The 17436-nt window shown below is 36.5% G+C and overlaps 1 protein-coding gene across 5 annotated transcripts in view; it reads left to right on the top strand.

Annotated features, from left to right (window-relative positions):
* Gk (glycerol kinase) overlaps window positions 1-16249 on the top strand; it is a 78751-nt gene extending 62502 nt beyond the window's left edge. For 4 of the 5 annotated variants that reach the window (XM_052732375.1, XM_052732365.1, XM_052732398.1 and 1 more), the window contains 8 exons: window positions 1089-1167; window positions 2424-2520; window positions 3528-3612; window positions 4311-4431; window positions 4539-4682; window positions 7844-7924; window positions 12527-12613; window positions 14421-16249. In XM_052732375.1, coding sequence (XP_052588335.1) covers window positions 1089-1167; window positions 2424-2520; window positions 3528-3612; window positions 4311-4431; window positions 4539-4682; window positions 7844-7924; window positions 12527-12613; window positions 14421-14431 — 705 coding nt within the window. In that variant the 3' untranslated portion in view covers window positions 14432-16249. The remainder of the gene's footprint in view (window positions 1-1088; window positions 1168-2423; window positions 2521-3527; window positions 3613-4310; window positions 4432-4538; window positions 4683-7843; window positions 7925-12526; window positions 12614-14420) is intronic. The other variant, XM_052732391.1, reaches the window with a different exon arrangement.
* Window positions 16250-17436: the final 1187 nt, after the last annotated feature.

The raw sequence follows: 17436 nt of genomic DNA, 5'->3' as shown, positions 1-17436 counted from the left end.
CAAGCACCAAAACATCTTTTTTTTAAATTATTTTCTACCTTTTCATTTTTTTTTCTGATTCTGGGAATGGAAAATAGGGCCTTGTGTATGCTAGGCAAATTACTCTACCAACAAGCTACAATTCTAGCCCCAAATTTACCTTTATCATGTGTACAGATCTATGGTCTCTAGTATAGTCGTACATTTTTGCAAACAACAGCACAACAACTCCAGGATATTTTATAACCCTAAAGAAAAACCCCGTTACAGCTCTACCCCCAACCATCCCACCCTGCCTCATTTAGACCTAAGCACCTATTAACTTACTTCCCTTCTCTGTGAATTTACTGATCTTGGTCATTTATGCTACTGACAATTAAAGATTAAGGAAGCTAGTGTTCATGGTTAGAAAGGAACTTGACATGTATGCTCATAGTAAGAGGCATGGTAGTTTGTTTAGATAAGTATTGTAATAGTTACCATCATTCTGTAGGTAAAAACATGGACCTCAGAAAGCCTATATAATTTATCTGAGATCACATAGCAATTAAGTACTAAAACTCGACTCACATCTGACTACAATTATGTTTTCCTCCTTATTTCTCCCTCCCAATCCCCTGGAGATTGACTGGGTGTGGGAGGGATACTAGAGATCCAATCCAGCGCCTTATCCATGTGACAATGTGATTGATTTTATTTTAAAGAATAATCACCTATGTCTTTGCTAGATTTTCGTTTGATTTTTTTCTGTGCTTATTTATATATATATATATCATACTTAAATTTTTAGTGTGTCTCATTGCAGTAGCTCTGTGGATGATGTAAGATTTTTTTTAATAGGTGACACTATGCCTCAGTAGCTCATCAAATTATACAAAGATCAAAGTGCTCAAAAGGTGGATGGGTTCAAGGGTGTGCTACAAGAGTCCATTTTTTCCCTGTCTCATAGTCTAGGTAAAACTGTTTATATTGGAAGTCATAGGTTTTCATATTTGTAGGGATGTGAAAATGGAATTGTTTGACTGTTCTCCACTTAGAGGTATCATACCTAGAGAATGCCCTTTCTCATGGCAGCACATACTCTAGCTTGGATTTCTTCTTTCCCTTAGGGCTCCGTAGCTATAGCTGGTGCTGTAATCCGCTGGCTAAGAGACAACCTGGGAATTATTAAGTCCTCAGAGGAAATTGGTGAGTATGTTCTTGTAAAGAGTTAAAGTGTCTAAAGAAAGCCAGCCATTGTGGTGCGTGCCTTTCATCCCAATACTCAGAAGACAGAGTTAGGATCTGTATGAGTTCCAGGCCACCCTGGTCTACACAGCAAGTTACAGGGCAGTCCCAGCCACATAGCAAGACTGAGTTTCAAAGGAAACATTCTAAAGAATGGAAAAGGTTACTATTTTGTCCCTGCAGTCTGTAAATACCTACTTTGCCCCTAACTTGATCTATTTATTATGTAAAACCCTTTATGTAAATTTGATTTATCCAGAAAAGACTATTTGATGGAGATTTATTACACAATAAATTGATGTAATTTGTGGTGGATATTAATAAAGTGGTAAGATGGGACATAAAAATTACCCATGCATGAAATTGAACACCAAAGAATGCCAGGTGGATCTGCAGGTAGAGCCGTGTAATTACATTTTTCTGATGAGAAAGAGCTCTAACTTCTGGATTAGTGTGAGTATTAAAACACTGGTACCTATAAATTAGTATTAGTATGGCTGTATTCAGTCTATGGGTAATTAGAACTCAGCCATTCCCAGTTTCATCTACTTGTTTAACTTTGCCTGAAGGTAAGACAATCAGAAATGCATTTCTGGTTAGGTGGAGGAGAAGCCACCTCATCTCCTAGTCAAGAAACTTCAAAGTCATGGAAATGGGGCTGGGGAGATGGTTCAGGAGGTAAAGTGTTTGCAGTGCAAGAACAAGGGTCTGAGTTTGGTCCCCAGAATCTACATTTGAAAAAAAAAAAAAAACAAGCTTGCTGACTTCCACATCTAATCCCAAGCCAGAAAGTTGGAGACAGGTGGCTCTTTGGGGCTGGCTAGCCTTTGTGGCACGTTCTGGGCCGGTGAGAAACATTGTCTTAATGAACAAGATGGACATCTCCCAAGTTACAGCAACTAAGGTTGACCTCTGGCCTTTACATGCACGCACACCCTCACCATGTACACAATACAGCAAACATACACATGGAAATGAACTAAAACACCCAAAGGAAATGAAGCCAGTTTCTTGAGTTCAGTTTTTTGTGAGGGCATTGCATTCAATGTGGGGGAAGTGTTCTTAGTGCTCTTAACATTCTCTTGTAATTAGTAACACTTTACTACTAACGAACTAGAAATGGAAAATTCTGATCTAAATTTGAAAGTGTATATGTTTATTTAACAAAGTGAGATACTGATTTGCTTTTCTTTTTGCTTTTCTTTTTTTAATCCTAGAAAAACTTGCTAAAGAAGTAGGTACTTCTTATGGCTGCTACTTTGTCCCAGCATTTTCAGGGTTATATGCACCTTATTGGGAGCCCAGTGCAAGAGGGTAAGTACTTTCATAGTCACAAGTAATTTACTACATATTTTAAAACAGCTAGAAAAGAGGATATTGAATGTTCCTATTACAAATGTGAGATGAATGCATGGAGTGATAGACATGCCCATCGCACATTATATACCTGTCTCCAGACACCAAACACTTCATTAAAATATACAGTTATTATATATTAATTGAAAAGTAAATGATAATAAAAGACATGAAAGTAGAAGGCAGGCTAGTTGAGAAGAGAAAGGGGATTATTAGGAGTGAGAGAATAATGTGTATGTTCAAAAAGCATTATGTAGATGTATGAAAATGTCATAATGAATCTCATTAGGTTTAATATATGCTAGTAAAAATTAAGAACAATAATGAAAGAGGAATAGAGTTGACAATATGTGTTGGGGGGTCTTGATTATTTACTAAATTAGTTAGTAACTGATTAATTATTTTCTGTCTATTTTTACCTGTACATTGTAGACCCTTAAAGCACTACCATCTCAATGAATGAGATTTGATTTTATGTTAATATCATCTGTTCTGTTAGATCACAGATATTTCCTGTGGATATAGGGTTATGACCTATAAAGACATTCTGAACTACTCAGTGAATATATCCAATTTTCTTTCCTGCCTACATTTCTGTCTATTGAATTCACTCTTTACATATTTGAGACATAAGATCAATGGCTTAATCGCAGGGCTGGGCTGTGGCTCAGTGGCCGAGCACTCATTTAGGTAGGTCTCTCTCTGCCCATAGATTAGTGCAGCTCTCAGTCCTCACCAGAGAGAAGGTGGTTAGTACAGAGACTCACAACTGGCCAGAGTGCAGAAGAAAGTGTCAGTAAAGTGCTCAGTTATAAATGGGATAGCTCCACCCCCTCCCAAAGAGTGAGGGACCATTGAAAGAGAAAGGACAAAAAGACTGGACAAGCCAGAGGTTGGGGAGGGAAGAATAATCATTGATTTACTTATATCATTCTAGTCTGAAAATCTTTTGTGTGTATTTTTAGGATCATCTGTGGACTCACTCAGTTCACCAATAAATGTCATATTGCTTTTGCTGCATTAGAAGCTGTTTGTTTCCAAACCCGAGAGGTAATGAATATGGGCCTATTTTTCTTATACTTGATCCATTTTATCACCCTTACATTAAATACATTAAATATTAATTATATATTTATGCCTGAAATTTATTAAGTACTTTAAATGTTTCCAATTGAAAAATGAAGCTTATATAAACACTACTCTAAATACAAGTGTGCCCTCTCTCCCCTGCCAACTATCATCAGCTTTTGGTTTTTTTTTTTTTTTTTTGGTTTTTCGAGCCAGGGTTTCTCTGTGTGGTTTTGGTGCCTGTCCTGGATCTCATGCTGTAGACCAGGCTGGCCTCGAACTCACACAGATACACCTGGCTCTGCCTCCCGAGTATCATTATCTTGTAAATACCTTCATCACCAACCACTGGGTATTTGATGTTGGAGAGAAGACTAGGCAGTAGGGTAGTACATATTGGGCAAAGGGAAAGAACACAAATGGAGGCATCAATCCAGGAAATGAAGATGCAAAATAGAGTGCTTAGCTTGCTGAACAGCAGAGTAAGTAAAGAAGTATGATGCCAGAAAAGGTTGGTTGCAGCCAGATCAAGGAGGGCTTGGAAGAGCAGAATACGGTGTCTCAATTTCATTCTTGTGGGCTTTGAGAAATACTTCCAGGTTTGTGTATGAAGGGCTGCCATTTTTAGACATGTTACTGTGAAGTGGTCTCATCATGCTAATTGCATTGGTTTATTTAAGATTTTGGATGCCATGAACCGCGACTGTGGAATCCCACTCAGTCATTTGCAGGTAGATGGAGGAATGACCAGCAATAAGATTCTTATGCAGCTACAAGCAGACATTCTGTATATTCCAGTAGGTTAGTAATCCTTCACTCCTTTAAACCCCAGAAGTAGTCATGTTGGGAAGAACTGATCCTTCAGGCATATATAACTACAAAATTCTTGACGGAATTTCTCCTCTCAGTGAAGCCATCCATGCCTGAAACAACTGCTCTAGGGGCTGCCATGGCGGCTGGAGCTGCAGAGGGTGTTGGTGTTTGGAGTCTTGAACCTGACGATTTGTCTGCTGTCACAATGGAGCGGTTTGAACCTCAGATCAACGCTGAAGGTATAGTTAAAGAAGGATAATACTTTTTAAAAAGTTATTCTTCTCTCATGTATTATATTCCTACCACTGTTTCCCCTCCCTCTTCTCTTCCAAGTCCTCCCCCGACCTCCCTTCTGTCCCAGATCCACTGTTCCTCCTTTCCCTTCAGAAAAGAGCAGGCCTCCCAAGGATATCAACCAAACATGGCATGTCAAGTCATAATAAAACTGGGCACATTCCCTCATATTAAGGCAGGATGAGGCAACCCAGTAGGAGGAAAACGGTCCCAAGAGCAGACAAAAGAGTCAGAGACACTCCCTGCTCCCACTGTTAGGAGTCCCACAGGAATACCAAGCTACATAATCATAAAATCTATGCAGAGGATGTAGGTCAGACCCATACAGGCTCCCTGATTGTCGGTCGAGTCTCTGTGAGCCCCTATGAGCCCTGGTTAGTTGATTCTGTGGGCTATGTTCCTTTGGTGTCTTGACCCCTCTGGCTCCTACAATCCTTCCTCAGAATGTAGGTTTCCCTCTTCTGCAGGATTTCCCAAGAAGAGCTAATACCAATATTCCTCAAATTATTCCACAACTTAGAAACAGAAGGAACATTGCCAAATTCATTTTATGAGGCCACAGTCATACTGATACCCAAATCACACAAAGGTTCAACAAAGAAAGAGAATTAAACACCAATTTCCTTCATGAACATTGATGCAAAAATACTTAATAAAATACTTAGGGCCGGGCGGTGGTTGCACATGCTTTTAATCCCAGCACTCGGGAGGCAGAGGCAGGCGGATCTCTGTGAGTTCGAGGCCAGCCTGGTCTACAGAGCGAGATCCAAGAAAGGCACCAAAACTACACAGAGAAACCCTGTCTCAAAAAACCAAAATAAAATAAAACAAAATACTCACAAACCAAATCCAAGAACACATCAAAATGATCATCCACCATGATCATATAGGCTTCATCCCAGAGATGCGGGGCTGGTTCAACATTAGAAAATATGACAATGTAATTCATTATGTAAACAATCTGAAAGAAAAAAAGTGCATGATCATCTCAATGGATGTTGAAAAAGACTTTGACAAAATCTGACACCCTCTTTTCATGATAAAAGTCTTGGAGAGATCAGGGATACAAGGGACATACCTAAACATAATAAAGGCAATTTACAGCAAGCCAACAGCCAACATCAAATTAAATGGAGAGAAACTCAAAGCGATTCCACTAAAATCAGGAATAAGACAAGGCTGTCCACTCTCCCCATACTTATTCAACAGAGTACTTGAAGTTCTAGCTAGATCCATAAGAAAACTAAATGATATCAGGGGGATACAAATTGGGAAGGAAGAAGTCAAAGTATCACTAGTCACAGATGATATGATAGTACACATAAGTGATCCCCAAAATTCTACCAAGGAACTCCTACAGCTGTTAAACACCTTCAGCAAAGTGGCTGGATATAAGATTAGCTCAAAAAATCAGTAGCCCTCTTTTACACAAATGACAAATGGGCTGAGAAAGAAATCGGGGAAACAACACCCTTCACAATAGCCACAGATAATATAAAATACCTTGGGGTAATTCTAACCAAGCAAGTGAAAAGTCTGTATGACAAGAACTTTAAATCTTTGAAGAAATAAATTGGAGAAGATATCAGAAGACAGAAAGATCTCTCATGCTCATGTGTTGGTAGGGTTAACATAGTAAAAATGGCCATCTTACCCAAATCAATCTACAGATTCCATGCAGTCCTGTCAGAATTCCATCACAATTCTTTACAGACCTTGAAACGACAATACCTGACTTCATATGGAAAAATAAAAAACCCAGGATAGTTAAAACAGTCCTGTACAAAAAAAGGACTTCTGGAGGTATCACCATCCCCACTTTCAAGCCATAGTACAGCACTATAAAATCCACATGGTGTTTTGGCATAAAAACAGACAGGTTAATCATTGGAATGGAATTGAAGGCCCAGACATAAATCTACACATCTATGGACGCCTGATTTTTGACAAAGAAGCCAAAAGTATACAATGGAAAGAAAGCATCTTCAACAAATAGTGCAGGTCTGACTGGATGTTGGTATGTAGAAGAATGCAAATAAAAAATAAAACTTTTAATGGAATACATTGACAATGGCCTTCATGTGGGGAAACTTTTACCCTTTGATTTGTTTACAAGTTATGGAGTAAAATAATTTGGCTGCTAAGCATATTGGGTTTTGCTGAGCAAGAATAAATAAGGGGAAATAGGTCCCATCTGTATTATTTAGGAGAATAACACTCCCACTTCAATTACAAAACCAAAACCAACAACAAAACAAACAAGAGAGAAACCTAAGCTGTCAGTTACAGCTTTTAGGTTTTCAGGGTTTGTTTGATGTTTTTGTCTGTTTGTTTAAGCATGACAGGAAAGCCAGATGTGGTGGCACTCACCTTTAATCCCAGCACTCTGGAGGTAGAAGCAGGCAGATCTCTTGTGAGTTCCAGGCCAGCCTGGTCTACAGAGTGAGTTTCAGGACAGCCAGGACAACATGGTGAAACATTGTCCCAGGGAAAAGAAAAAAAAAACAACTAAACTAAACCAAGTGAGAAAGGAAGGGAGATATACTCTGTTAACTAGTCCTGTGCAGGAAAGCAACATCGTTGTTCATTTTTGTGTACTTTTTATATTACAGATTTTCACATTAGAAATCCTACTTTTAAGATGCTAGAGATGGGACAGTTATGATTTGAGTCTTGTGAGCAATCAGTATTTGCTAATTCCCTCAACTGGACCAAAATCAATTCTGTTTTGTCCATGTTGCACTTCACTTCTCTCTCCATATCAACTCTCCCCCCCCCAAAGAATAGAAAACAAATCCAATAGGATTTTCCTTCTGAAATCACCACCACTGTCTTGTTAATAGTCCTGTCTTCAGAGCAGATAGCTGTCTCCCAATCTCCCTTAGCCTCACGCTAAATTTCCATCATAAATCTTTCCTCCAGCTTCTAAGTATCTCCTCCACTCACTGCCAGACACCAACAAGCGTGTCCTGCCAAATCTGTGGTCCAGGAAGGACTCACTTTGGTTCAGTGTGAGCTATTAGGACTGCTGTGTAACCAATTTGTGTGCTGTTTTGACCACCTCAACAAACTACATCTCACACGTTTTTCCTTATTTCAATTCTAGAAAGTGAAATCCGTTACTCCACATGGAAGAAAGCTGTGATGAAGTCAATTGGTTGGGTTACAACTCAGTCTCCAGAAAGTGGTAAAATAAGTGGTTTTTTATTGTCTGTCATTGACACTTCTTTATTTTATTATTGACATTTTTCTTAGTGTGTTAAATAGTTTATTTAAGTGTATGGCTGTTTATACTAAGCCAGGATGCTCTGAAGAAAAGGATTATCCTGCATCTGATGTTTTTCACATTTGGAAAACGCTTTAGAGTTTTAAACATAAAATGGAAATTATAGGTTAATATTCATACCTTCACTGTAGCCTGCCATATTATTCCTCTTTGATTCAGTCCTGGCATGTCAATGAATAACTGAATTTTCCAAAAGTAAAATTATTATTTCTGATTCCTTTCTTATGAAAAAAATCAACTAGACTCTTTTATTTCCCCTCTCCCTGATCATATCTATCTTTTTGGGAGGCTTTCTTTATCCCCTGAAGCAATCGAGAAGTGTATTAACTTCTAGGCACTTCATGGAAAGTGTTCAGGTTGAGTAAACCATTTTGAAGTGTGAATTCCTATGAAATTAGAGAGGAGGAAGTAAACTAAATATAGTAAGTTGGAAGTTTTATAATTGAGAAATGCTATTAGCAGAAAATAAAGGACAGTTTTATTTTTCAGATCACTTAGGCAGGAAAGTCTTCAGGTTTAGTAAAGTATTCAGGTTGAAATAGGTGTGGGCTGCCTTTGATGACACAGTATTATAGTCCTTTTCCAAGATGTGGAGTAGAATGAATGGCACACTTTACTGGGAAAGAGTCTATCAATGAAGTACTATAGAATCATTTTTAATGCATGTGGCTTTTAGGAGACACTTGTAATTCACTGTGGTCTGTATTTTTAGCCCTTCGTGATCCTTATTAAAATTGTTCCCTTTTCTGACTAAGTAAATTTAATATGCTTTTGGTTTTGAGACTGGGCTTTTTTTCTTTCTATTTTAAAAAAAATATTTGTTAAGTCTTATGCATACCCCAGGATCAGCCTTCTAAGACGGTGGATTAACTTATTTTTGCTAAGACTGCAGTTTTGAGACCCTTGACAATTACATTTCTCAGTCATACTTACTACTCTTTAGCACTATGTGAGACATAACAAATGTGGACTCTGATTTCTTCGCTTATTCCCCTAAATCAGTACTATGCCAAGTTAGTTACGTGATTTTTTTGGACTAGGTGAATTTTTGTTAATGATACAACCATCCTGGCTTCCTCTCTCCTCCCCCACACCTTATATACATATTTCTCTTTACTTTCTGTTGAAGATATAATGCTCACTTCAACATTTGCACAAGCCCAACTGATCATTTTCCATTTAAGTTTCTTGTTGTCAATGAATTTTCAATACTTGAAAAAAATGGTAAAAAGAAAACGAAAATTGAATTTGTCTTTTTTTCTTGTTTTAGTTTCATTTTTCTTCCCTTTTTTGTATGTGGTCTCATCTAGCCTGAGCTGGCTCTGAACTTGCTGTGTAAAAGCTTGAGTTTGTGATCTTGTTGTCTCCACGTCTGCTGGGATTACAGATAGATGCCATTATGCCCAGCTTTAAAATTTTACATCTCTTTATTTTCCGCTGCCAGCATCAATAGTAAAGGTAATTTCATTTGTTGAGTTTTACTGTTTTTTCAGTACTAAAGACTGAACCAAGGGCATATGCATTAGGCAAGTGCTATATCTCAGCTCTCCTTTTTTTCTTTTTATATATTTTTTATTCATTTTTTAAAAATTCTCTTACAGAGTAATGGGTTTCATTGTGTCTAGCCATTGTTTTACTTTATATCTTGAGATAGGACTTCATTTAATTGCTCAGGATGCCCTTGAACTCACGCTGCAGTTCAGCCAGTCCTTGAACTTACTGATTGTCCTGACCCAGATTCCCAGGTAGCCAGGATTAAGGTCTGCACCAGCAGATCCTGCTCTTAATTTTATATTTGTTACAGTTACACCAATGATTAAAAATATTTCAATAATTTCATGAAGTCATTGAACTGTACAGTGTCTAGGGGTAGTCTCTAAGCTGTATAATTAACTCAGGATAATATTTAAGATTTTGCTAAATGTATTCCTTTAAACAATATAAATTATATAATGGCAGCTTATACTCTGTGTAAGTTGTATGATAATGGTAGTACAGATAGAGCCCTAACCTAATAAAACCAAAAAGATACTAGAATTGTTACTTTGAAACTTATTCTATTTAGTTTAATTTTTGAGAAAGATATTATATCACTTAATTTCCAAAAGAGTTGTCATTGTTGAAGCAACCATATTATTTTGTTTATAAATGTGTTTGAATGCATTATAAACAATTTTAAAATATATTAAATATGATTACTTATATAGCTAATAATATTAATAATATAATCACATATATCAATATACTAATATTATAGATGACATTAAGAGAGAAAGGTTTTTTTTTAATTTTTTTTGTTTTGTTTTTTGAGACAGGGTTTCTCTGTGTAGCTTGGAGCCTGTCCTGGAACTCGCTCTGTAGACCAGGCTAGTTTAGAATTCATAGAGGTCTGCCTGCCTCGGCCTCCCAAGTGCTGAGATTAAAGGCATGTGCCACCACTGCCCAGCTTTATTTTTAAATTTTTAAATAATAATAATGATACATAGACCAGGCTGGCCTCAAACTGACAGAGATCTGCCTGCCTCTTTCTCCAAGTGCTGGGATTAAAGATATGCACCACCACACCCAGCAGTTTATCTTGCTGTGGACTCAAACCTCAAGCCTCAGCTTTCAGACTGCTGGGATTATAGATATGAGCCACCATGCCCAGCTCAGGATTTTGAGGGGTTTTTAGAGAAAGCCTATTATAATGACTTGGCTTTGGATTTACAACACACCAAACACTTTGAAAATAGTTCAAATTGGTTTAAATATATTACACAGCTATAAATGCATAAAATATGAATTTATTGTATATAAATATATGAATACTTATGTAACATATATGTGTGACCATCCCCTGGAAAAGAAATAGCTTCATCAAGTGGGTACCACCTAAACTGATAGCTCAAGAGATCTTTTTGTTGTTTTTTCTTTTGTTCTTATTTTTGAAACAGCGTCTCAGGTAGTTCAGGTTAACCTAAAATTCACTGTGTGGTAAAGGATGACCATGAACTTCTAGAAGTTATGCCTCCATCTCTACCACCTCATTTTTGTGGTGTTGGAGATCGAACTTTTTGAGCTTTGTGAATGTTAGGCAAGTATCCCCTAGCCACAATCCTCAGATCTTTTCACACCAGAACTCACTGTGGGGACATCAGAAAAATCAGTGATTGGAAGTTACAGCTGATGGCTTTCTTTAAGAGAACCAGACGTTTTCCTTTCTAAAATCAAACTAAAATATGGTCTCTACAAATACGGAAATAAAAAGATTTATTTCTCACTTGAAAAAGTAACAAACAGTGACAGAAAAAGGCAAATGGCTTATTGAACTCTACTGAAAATCCAGTTTCTAAGGGAAAAGAAATCCATGATGAGTGGGAGAAAATCCTCTTCCAAAATAGAGACAACAATCTTCAGACTACATAGCATACAATATGCTCAGGAGAATCCTTATCTGGCATATTTGAATGATGCCCTGTATTATAGTGGATTTTCAGAACTCTGGGCCATTACCTTATATTCTAGGGTCTGGAAGTGTAGCTCAAAAGCCCTAGGTTTAATCTTTAACAACCCAGAATATGCTAAATAGTTGAGCTACATTTTGTGTAGAGGAGTGTGTGTGCCCATGCACACGTGTGTGTATAGGTCAGAGGACAGATTTGTGGGCTTGCTTTTCATCCTTCTACCTTTAAAGGGTACTAGGAACCCAACTGGGACTGCCAGCTTTGCACAGAAGGCACTTTGGCCCACTGAGCCATTGTGCCAGCTCGTGGGTACATAGTTTTTCAATTTAAGTAAATGCTACATGTAATGCATATGCTTCAAAAGAAAGGATTTCAAGAGAACTCAGACCACAAAAGTACTCATGTTCTCCACTAATAAAATTTAGTTTTATTATACCATTTAGTTTCAGCAGTACTTCCAGATTGATTTCATTATACACCAAAATCTAGTTTAACACAAGATCAGTCAGTGTTTAAACCAAAAAAGACCTGAGTATGGGAAAGTACTTACAGAGATATGGGAGTGGTAATAAGGGTAACGGGGAGATTAGAGAGGGTACTTCATATATGTATGGGATTGTCCAAGAACAAATTCAGTAAAAATTATACATAAAAAGAGTTTTAAGCTCATATAAAGTAGACTAATAAAACCTTTCTAATATACTCTTGGGTGAATTGCACTGCTCATTTTCTGTCCCTGGGAGAATAATGTAGAAAGCACAAACCCACAGCCTCCCAAAAAGCTCTCTTTGCCTTTGCCCGTGGAAAGCTGACGTTGGCTATATGTGTTATGTTCTTGGCTACTTGTGGCATGCTATCTGTATTGTTCATTAACTTTCATAAGCCTTGATATTGATTATACTTTTGATTTAAAGTAATAACTCTTTGCCAGCTTTTATGAATATGCTATTTTTATAACTTGTTTTGCTATCATGTGATTCTTAACATAAATATTGTAATTATGTGTCTCTCTTTTGGTTTGCTTGACTGGAATTCCCTTCTCCTTGGATGACCACAGGTGACCCTAGTATCTTCTGTAGTCTGCCTTTGGGCTTTTTTATAGTGAGTAGCATGGTAATGTTAATCGGAGCAAGGTACATCTCAGGTTAGTTACTCTTTCAATTAGACAACTTTTATTAGTTAGCTTTCATGTGTTTATGTGTAACTCAGCCGAGAGATTTTTAGTGTTTGTTTTCTTCTTCCTATGTTTAAAAATCCAGAAATCAATTAAAGGCCTAATTAGTTATATCAGTTCATCTTTGGGGACAGTTAGAATTAAGGACTATGACTTTGTTTAAACATTTTCAAAAGTCTTATCTGATGATTTCTTTGAAGGTCTATATGATGCTGTCAGCTGCAATAATAATCAAAAGCAAAAAGTAGAAATGTTAATTTTTAACTGAAAGGAATTTCAGAATGACTGATGAAAGTTAAATTGTAAATGTTAACATTAACCATCTTGGTTTTAAAATGTTCGTGATTTTTTTGAGACTTCTGAAAATGTTCTCAGTATGTGTAAGTAGATCCATTCTTGCAAGAATTTTGGTCACATTGTTAGCTGAATTCTGTAAAACCCTAAAACTGGGAAAGATATTCAGTTCTTTACTTTAGTTAAAAAATACATTTTGTGAAATCTTTTCAATTATTAGTTAAATAAATTAGGGTTGGAATAAAATGGTATAGTATTCTTTGTACATTAGCTTCTACTGACTATTCTTACAAAAGTAATGGTTCAGGGTGTTATGAAATGCATTGCACCACTAGTATTAATTTAAACATAATTGCCATTTAGAAGCTACTTCTGGCAACTCTTTAATTTTTCTTCAGATTTTTATCTAAAATGGAAATTAGTTATTTTGTAACATGCTTCTATTTTTCAATATTTATATTTAGAGGAAAAGCTAGTTTAATTCTTGTATTCAATATGGAGATGCCTGACCTTGGTTTAAGATATAAAATTTAAACTACATTCTTTTGAAGAAACATTTGCTTATGGAAAGTGCCAAGCATATCTTTAAGTTGATATCATTAGTTGAATGTCATATATAAGCATGAAACAAATTTGTTTTATCACCAGAACATTAGATTATATTTTAAGTAATGAGAAACTGAGTTATTTGCATGAGAATTTAAAATTAGATTGTACAAGATTTTTCTGTATTCCTCATATTCAAGCATACACAGGATAAATTTTTTCAAATCACCTACTTCTGTACTAACAATACCTTATTTTTGGTATTGATGCTAATATGCTAAAGGCTCTGTCTACAAAACCATGTAACAGAATTAGCAGACATTTTGTTCTCTTTCTGTTTCTGAGATGTTTGCCAGAAGACTCGAAACATTGCCATGAAAACTTTAATTTAATTTTGCAAAGCTAAGTACTGTTTTAGAAAATGTTCCATTCCTTTTTTCATTATCTTGAGTATTTTTGCTATATGACCTAGAAAAGATAAGGAAAAAAATCATAGCTGAAAACCTTCATTGATTTTGTTGGGTTTTGTTTCTTTTGATACTATGATAGCATGAAAAGTCCCAAACTCCAAGGAAAGTGAGACTTGTAGTGTGTCTTTAAGTTAAACTATACATTAAATATCAAAAATAGTAGGCTTCTGAAATATGTGTGGTCACCATCTTTAGGCCTGCTTTTTGGTGACATCTACTGAGATTCAATTAGAGTAGCAATTGTTTGCCTTGCCAAATAGTTATCTATCGTGGTAATAGTTGCTAACTTTGGAGTTGGCCTAGTGACTTTTGTTGCTCTGTAACTATTAGGCATCATAGAGAAATAATGGAATTTGTTACATAGAAGTATGGAATTAGTAGCTCAAATAATTGAATAGCCTTTATTGTTTTAACTCCTGAAATGCATATATGCCTTATTGACTGTTATGGTTTTTGTCCCCATTTAGGTATCCCATAACTAATACCACCTCATGGATTCCCAAGATGCAAGCTTTATATGTGATAAGAAAACCTGACAATTCTGTCTCATAATGTAATGATACTATTCATAGACTCTAATTTTTTCATAAACCACCTGCTGCATGATCCTCCAAGTAGATCTATGGCCTGAAATAAAGAAAATGCACCAGAAAGAATGCTCCAGAAACATTTAGTGTTGTTGTTTCCCATTGGCAGACAGTTCAGGTTGGGCCAGTTTCCTTTGGGGCTGACCCCTCCATTGTTGTAATCCTTTGCCCTCTAAGGTCTAGGATGAGTTTGTGTCCTGTCCACTGGACTGTGTCATCCAGTGTATTCAGATGCTAGTGAGCCTGGATTTGATTCTCTTCACTACACATGTGAAGAAGGGTTTGCTATTAACGCTTCAAAATGAGTGGCTTTTGGCTTGTTTGCTTTTAACAGATCAAATGTCTTCTTTTCTACCTATGAGAAGACCACAACATCACTGAATATTTCAATGGAAACGTCTAAAGAATTATCACATAATGAATTGCTGTTCTGATAACTTGGACATTTTCTGAACAGTGGTTGCCAAAATTGAAAATTTTTCAGGTGTTTTACACTGTCTCACTAATTATGATGGCTTTCTGTCTAGATCTTACAAGATAGAACACTTCTTTTTCTGTTTTTTATTTCTCCTTTTTATATTTTTTATTCTGTACGTATAACATACATGCCTATATATTTTATATACTGAGGGTAGCCCATTTATAAATTAAGAGCACATTATATTCAGTAAGTTATAACAGGGCTGGTCTTAAGTGGACTACTATGTATATAAATTTTGGGGGAGAACAAGCTGTATACATTTTTGGGCAACGGTTATGCATATTATTTACCAGGAGAAAATTTTTCTTATAAAATCCAACATTTGAAATTTAAGTATATATTCAATGTCAATAAAATAAATGTACTATATTGTGATTTCCACTCTATTTCTTATACTCTACCACTGAATTAGCTCAGCTGGAAGGAGAAACAACTGTGGCATATAACAATAAATACTGTTCTCAAATATCAGTCCTGCTCCAAACACAGTTGTTCCTTTGGGTTGATGTTTTCCATCTTTGAGATGCTGTTGAGTAATTGTCGTCAATTAAAAAGCCAAGGAGAAAAAAATGTGTGAATAAAGCCAATAATCTCCTTCAAATGTTATTACCTGTTAATAAGATGTTCTTCTTTTCTGGTATGATAGAAAATCATCTCTATTTAATGCCATAACTGGCAAAAAATTATCATTGCAAATGCCTCACAGTGAAACCAGTAACTTTGCAAATATTTTGAATTATTTGTTATAACTCACTAATTTAGCTTCTTAACATCACTTTTTAAAACATATTTGTTTTATAGTAAAGAAATAATGTAGTATGAAAATAATGCTTCCTAATTATTTTGTTTTATCAGTTCAGAATGGAAAATATTGATATATTAATAGAAAAAGGTTTATTTGATATTATGGTAGATGATAATTACTGCTCTGATTGTGCTGTTCCTAATTATTGAATCTTCTCGGTTTTACTGATATGGCTGTCACTTAAGTGGCATAAATATAGAAAGGAACTGTGAAATTATTCTGGCAGTGATACTTTTAAACTTCGATATATTTCTACAAAGCCAGGTTGCGCTAATTGTAAATAATTGTGCAAATCTCTGTTCAATAATTTTAAGATAACATTAATTTTTTTACAAAAATGCAAGATTTATAAATGTTTGAAATTGTACCCATTGATAACTAATGGTAAATTTACTTAAAATAAATTGACCCCTTCTTTCTTAATTGCATTTCTCATTTACGTATGAAAATTCAGTTAACAGAGATGTTTCAGCAGACACAAAAGCCACCTTTTTAGCACTAAGTCACAGCAAAAGTAGTTTCTGGAATGATGAACACCTTATCATTCCATTAGAGCAGACTAAACAGTTTCTACCTCAGCACTTCCAGAAAATACATGTTCTAGGTCAGCAGTAATCGTCAGCAGAGTCTCACCTGCCTGAGACCTATATATCTATAGTTTTCACTCTTTGCCTCAGCTTCCGTCTGCCTGCGTTAGTCAGTGGGGTCTGGCACACCATTGTTCGTTCATACTGATGGCAACATCTCAATATATTGTTCTACAATTGATCCGTAAAATAAAAAATGCATTAATGATTCTGCATTGGTATATTTCAACTTTTTTTTTGAGACAGGGTGTAGCAAGAATCTTAAAAGGTCTTATTAATAAAACAAACCTGTTTAATCCCAGCACTTGGGAGGCAGGGACAGGCAGATCTCTGTGAGTTCGAGGCTAGCCTGGTCTACAAAGCGACTTCCAGGAAAGGCGCAAAACTACACAGAGAAACCTTGTCTCAAAAAACCAACCAACCAACCAACCAAACAAACAAACAAACAAACAAACAAACCTGAAGCCAGTTATTGGGGTGAATGCTGGAAGATCAGAGAAGCAGAACAAGCCACAGCTACCTCACCTTGCCAAATCCTCAGCTGATCCTGTTTCCTCAGACTGGAAGCCTCTGTGTCCTCATCTAATGGGTCTCAGCTAAACTGCTGCTCAAAGCCTAAAAGCTTAACCAGACTCTAGTTCCTGGTCCTCAACCCCTAAATACCTTTCTGCTTTCTAAAGGCGTGAGTCATTATGCTTGGCTGTTTCCAATGTGGCCTTGAACTCACAGAGATCCAGATGGATTTCTGCCTCTGGAATGCTAGGATTAAAGGTGTGAGTACCACTGTTTTCTGGCCTCAATGTCTGTCTAGTGGCTGTTCTGTTCTCTGACCCCAGATAAATTTATTAGGATGCACGCTATATTGGGGAACACAATATCACCACAGGGTCTTGCTATATAGGCTTGACTGTCCTGTAAGTTGCTATATATACCAAGCTGGCCTTGAATTACAGAGATCTGCCTGCCTCTCTATCTTCCCACTGCTGGGATAAAAGTCATATGCTACCATGCCCAGAACTTCAA

Source organism: Peromyscus californicus, unplaced genomic scaffold, assembly GCF_007827085.1.
Source record: "Peromyscus californicus insignis strain IS unplaced genomic scaffold, ASM782708v3 Scaffold_10__1_contigs__length_136768540, whole genome shotgun sequence".
NCBI lineage: Eukaryota > Metazoa > Chordata > Mammalia > Rodentia > Cricetidae > Peromyscus > Peromyscus californicus.
The sequence above is the reverse complement of the archived record's forward strand: the minus strand, read 5'-3'. Positions and strand labels throughout refer to the sequence as shown.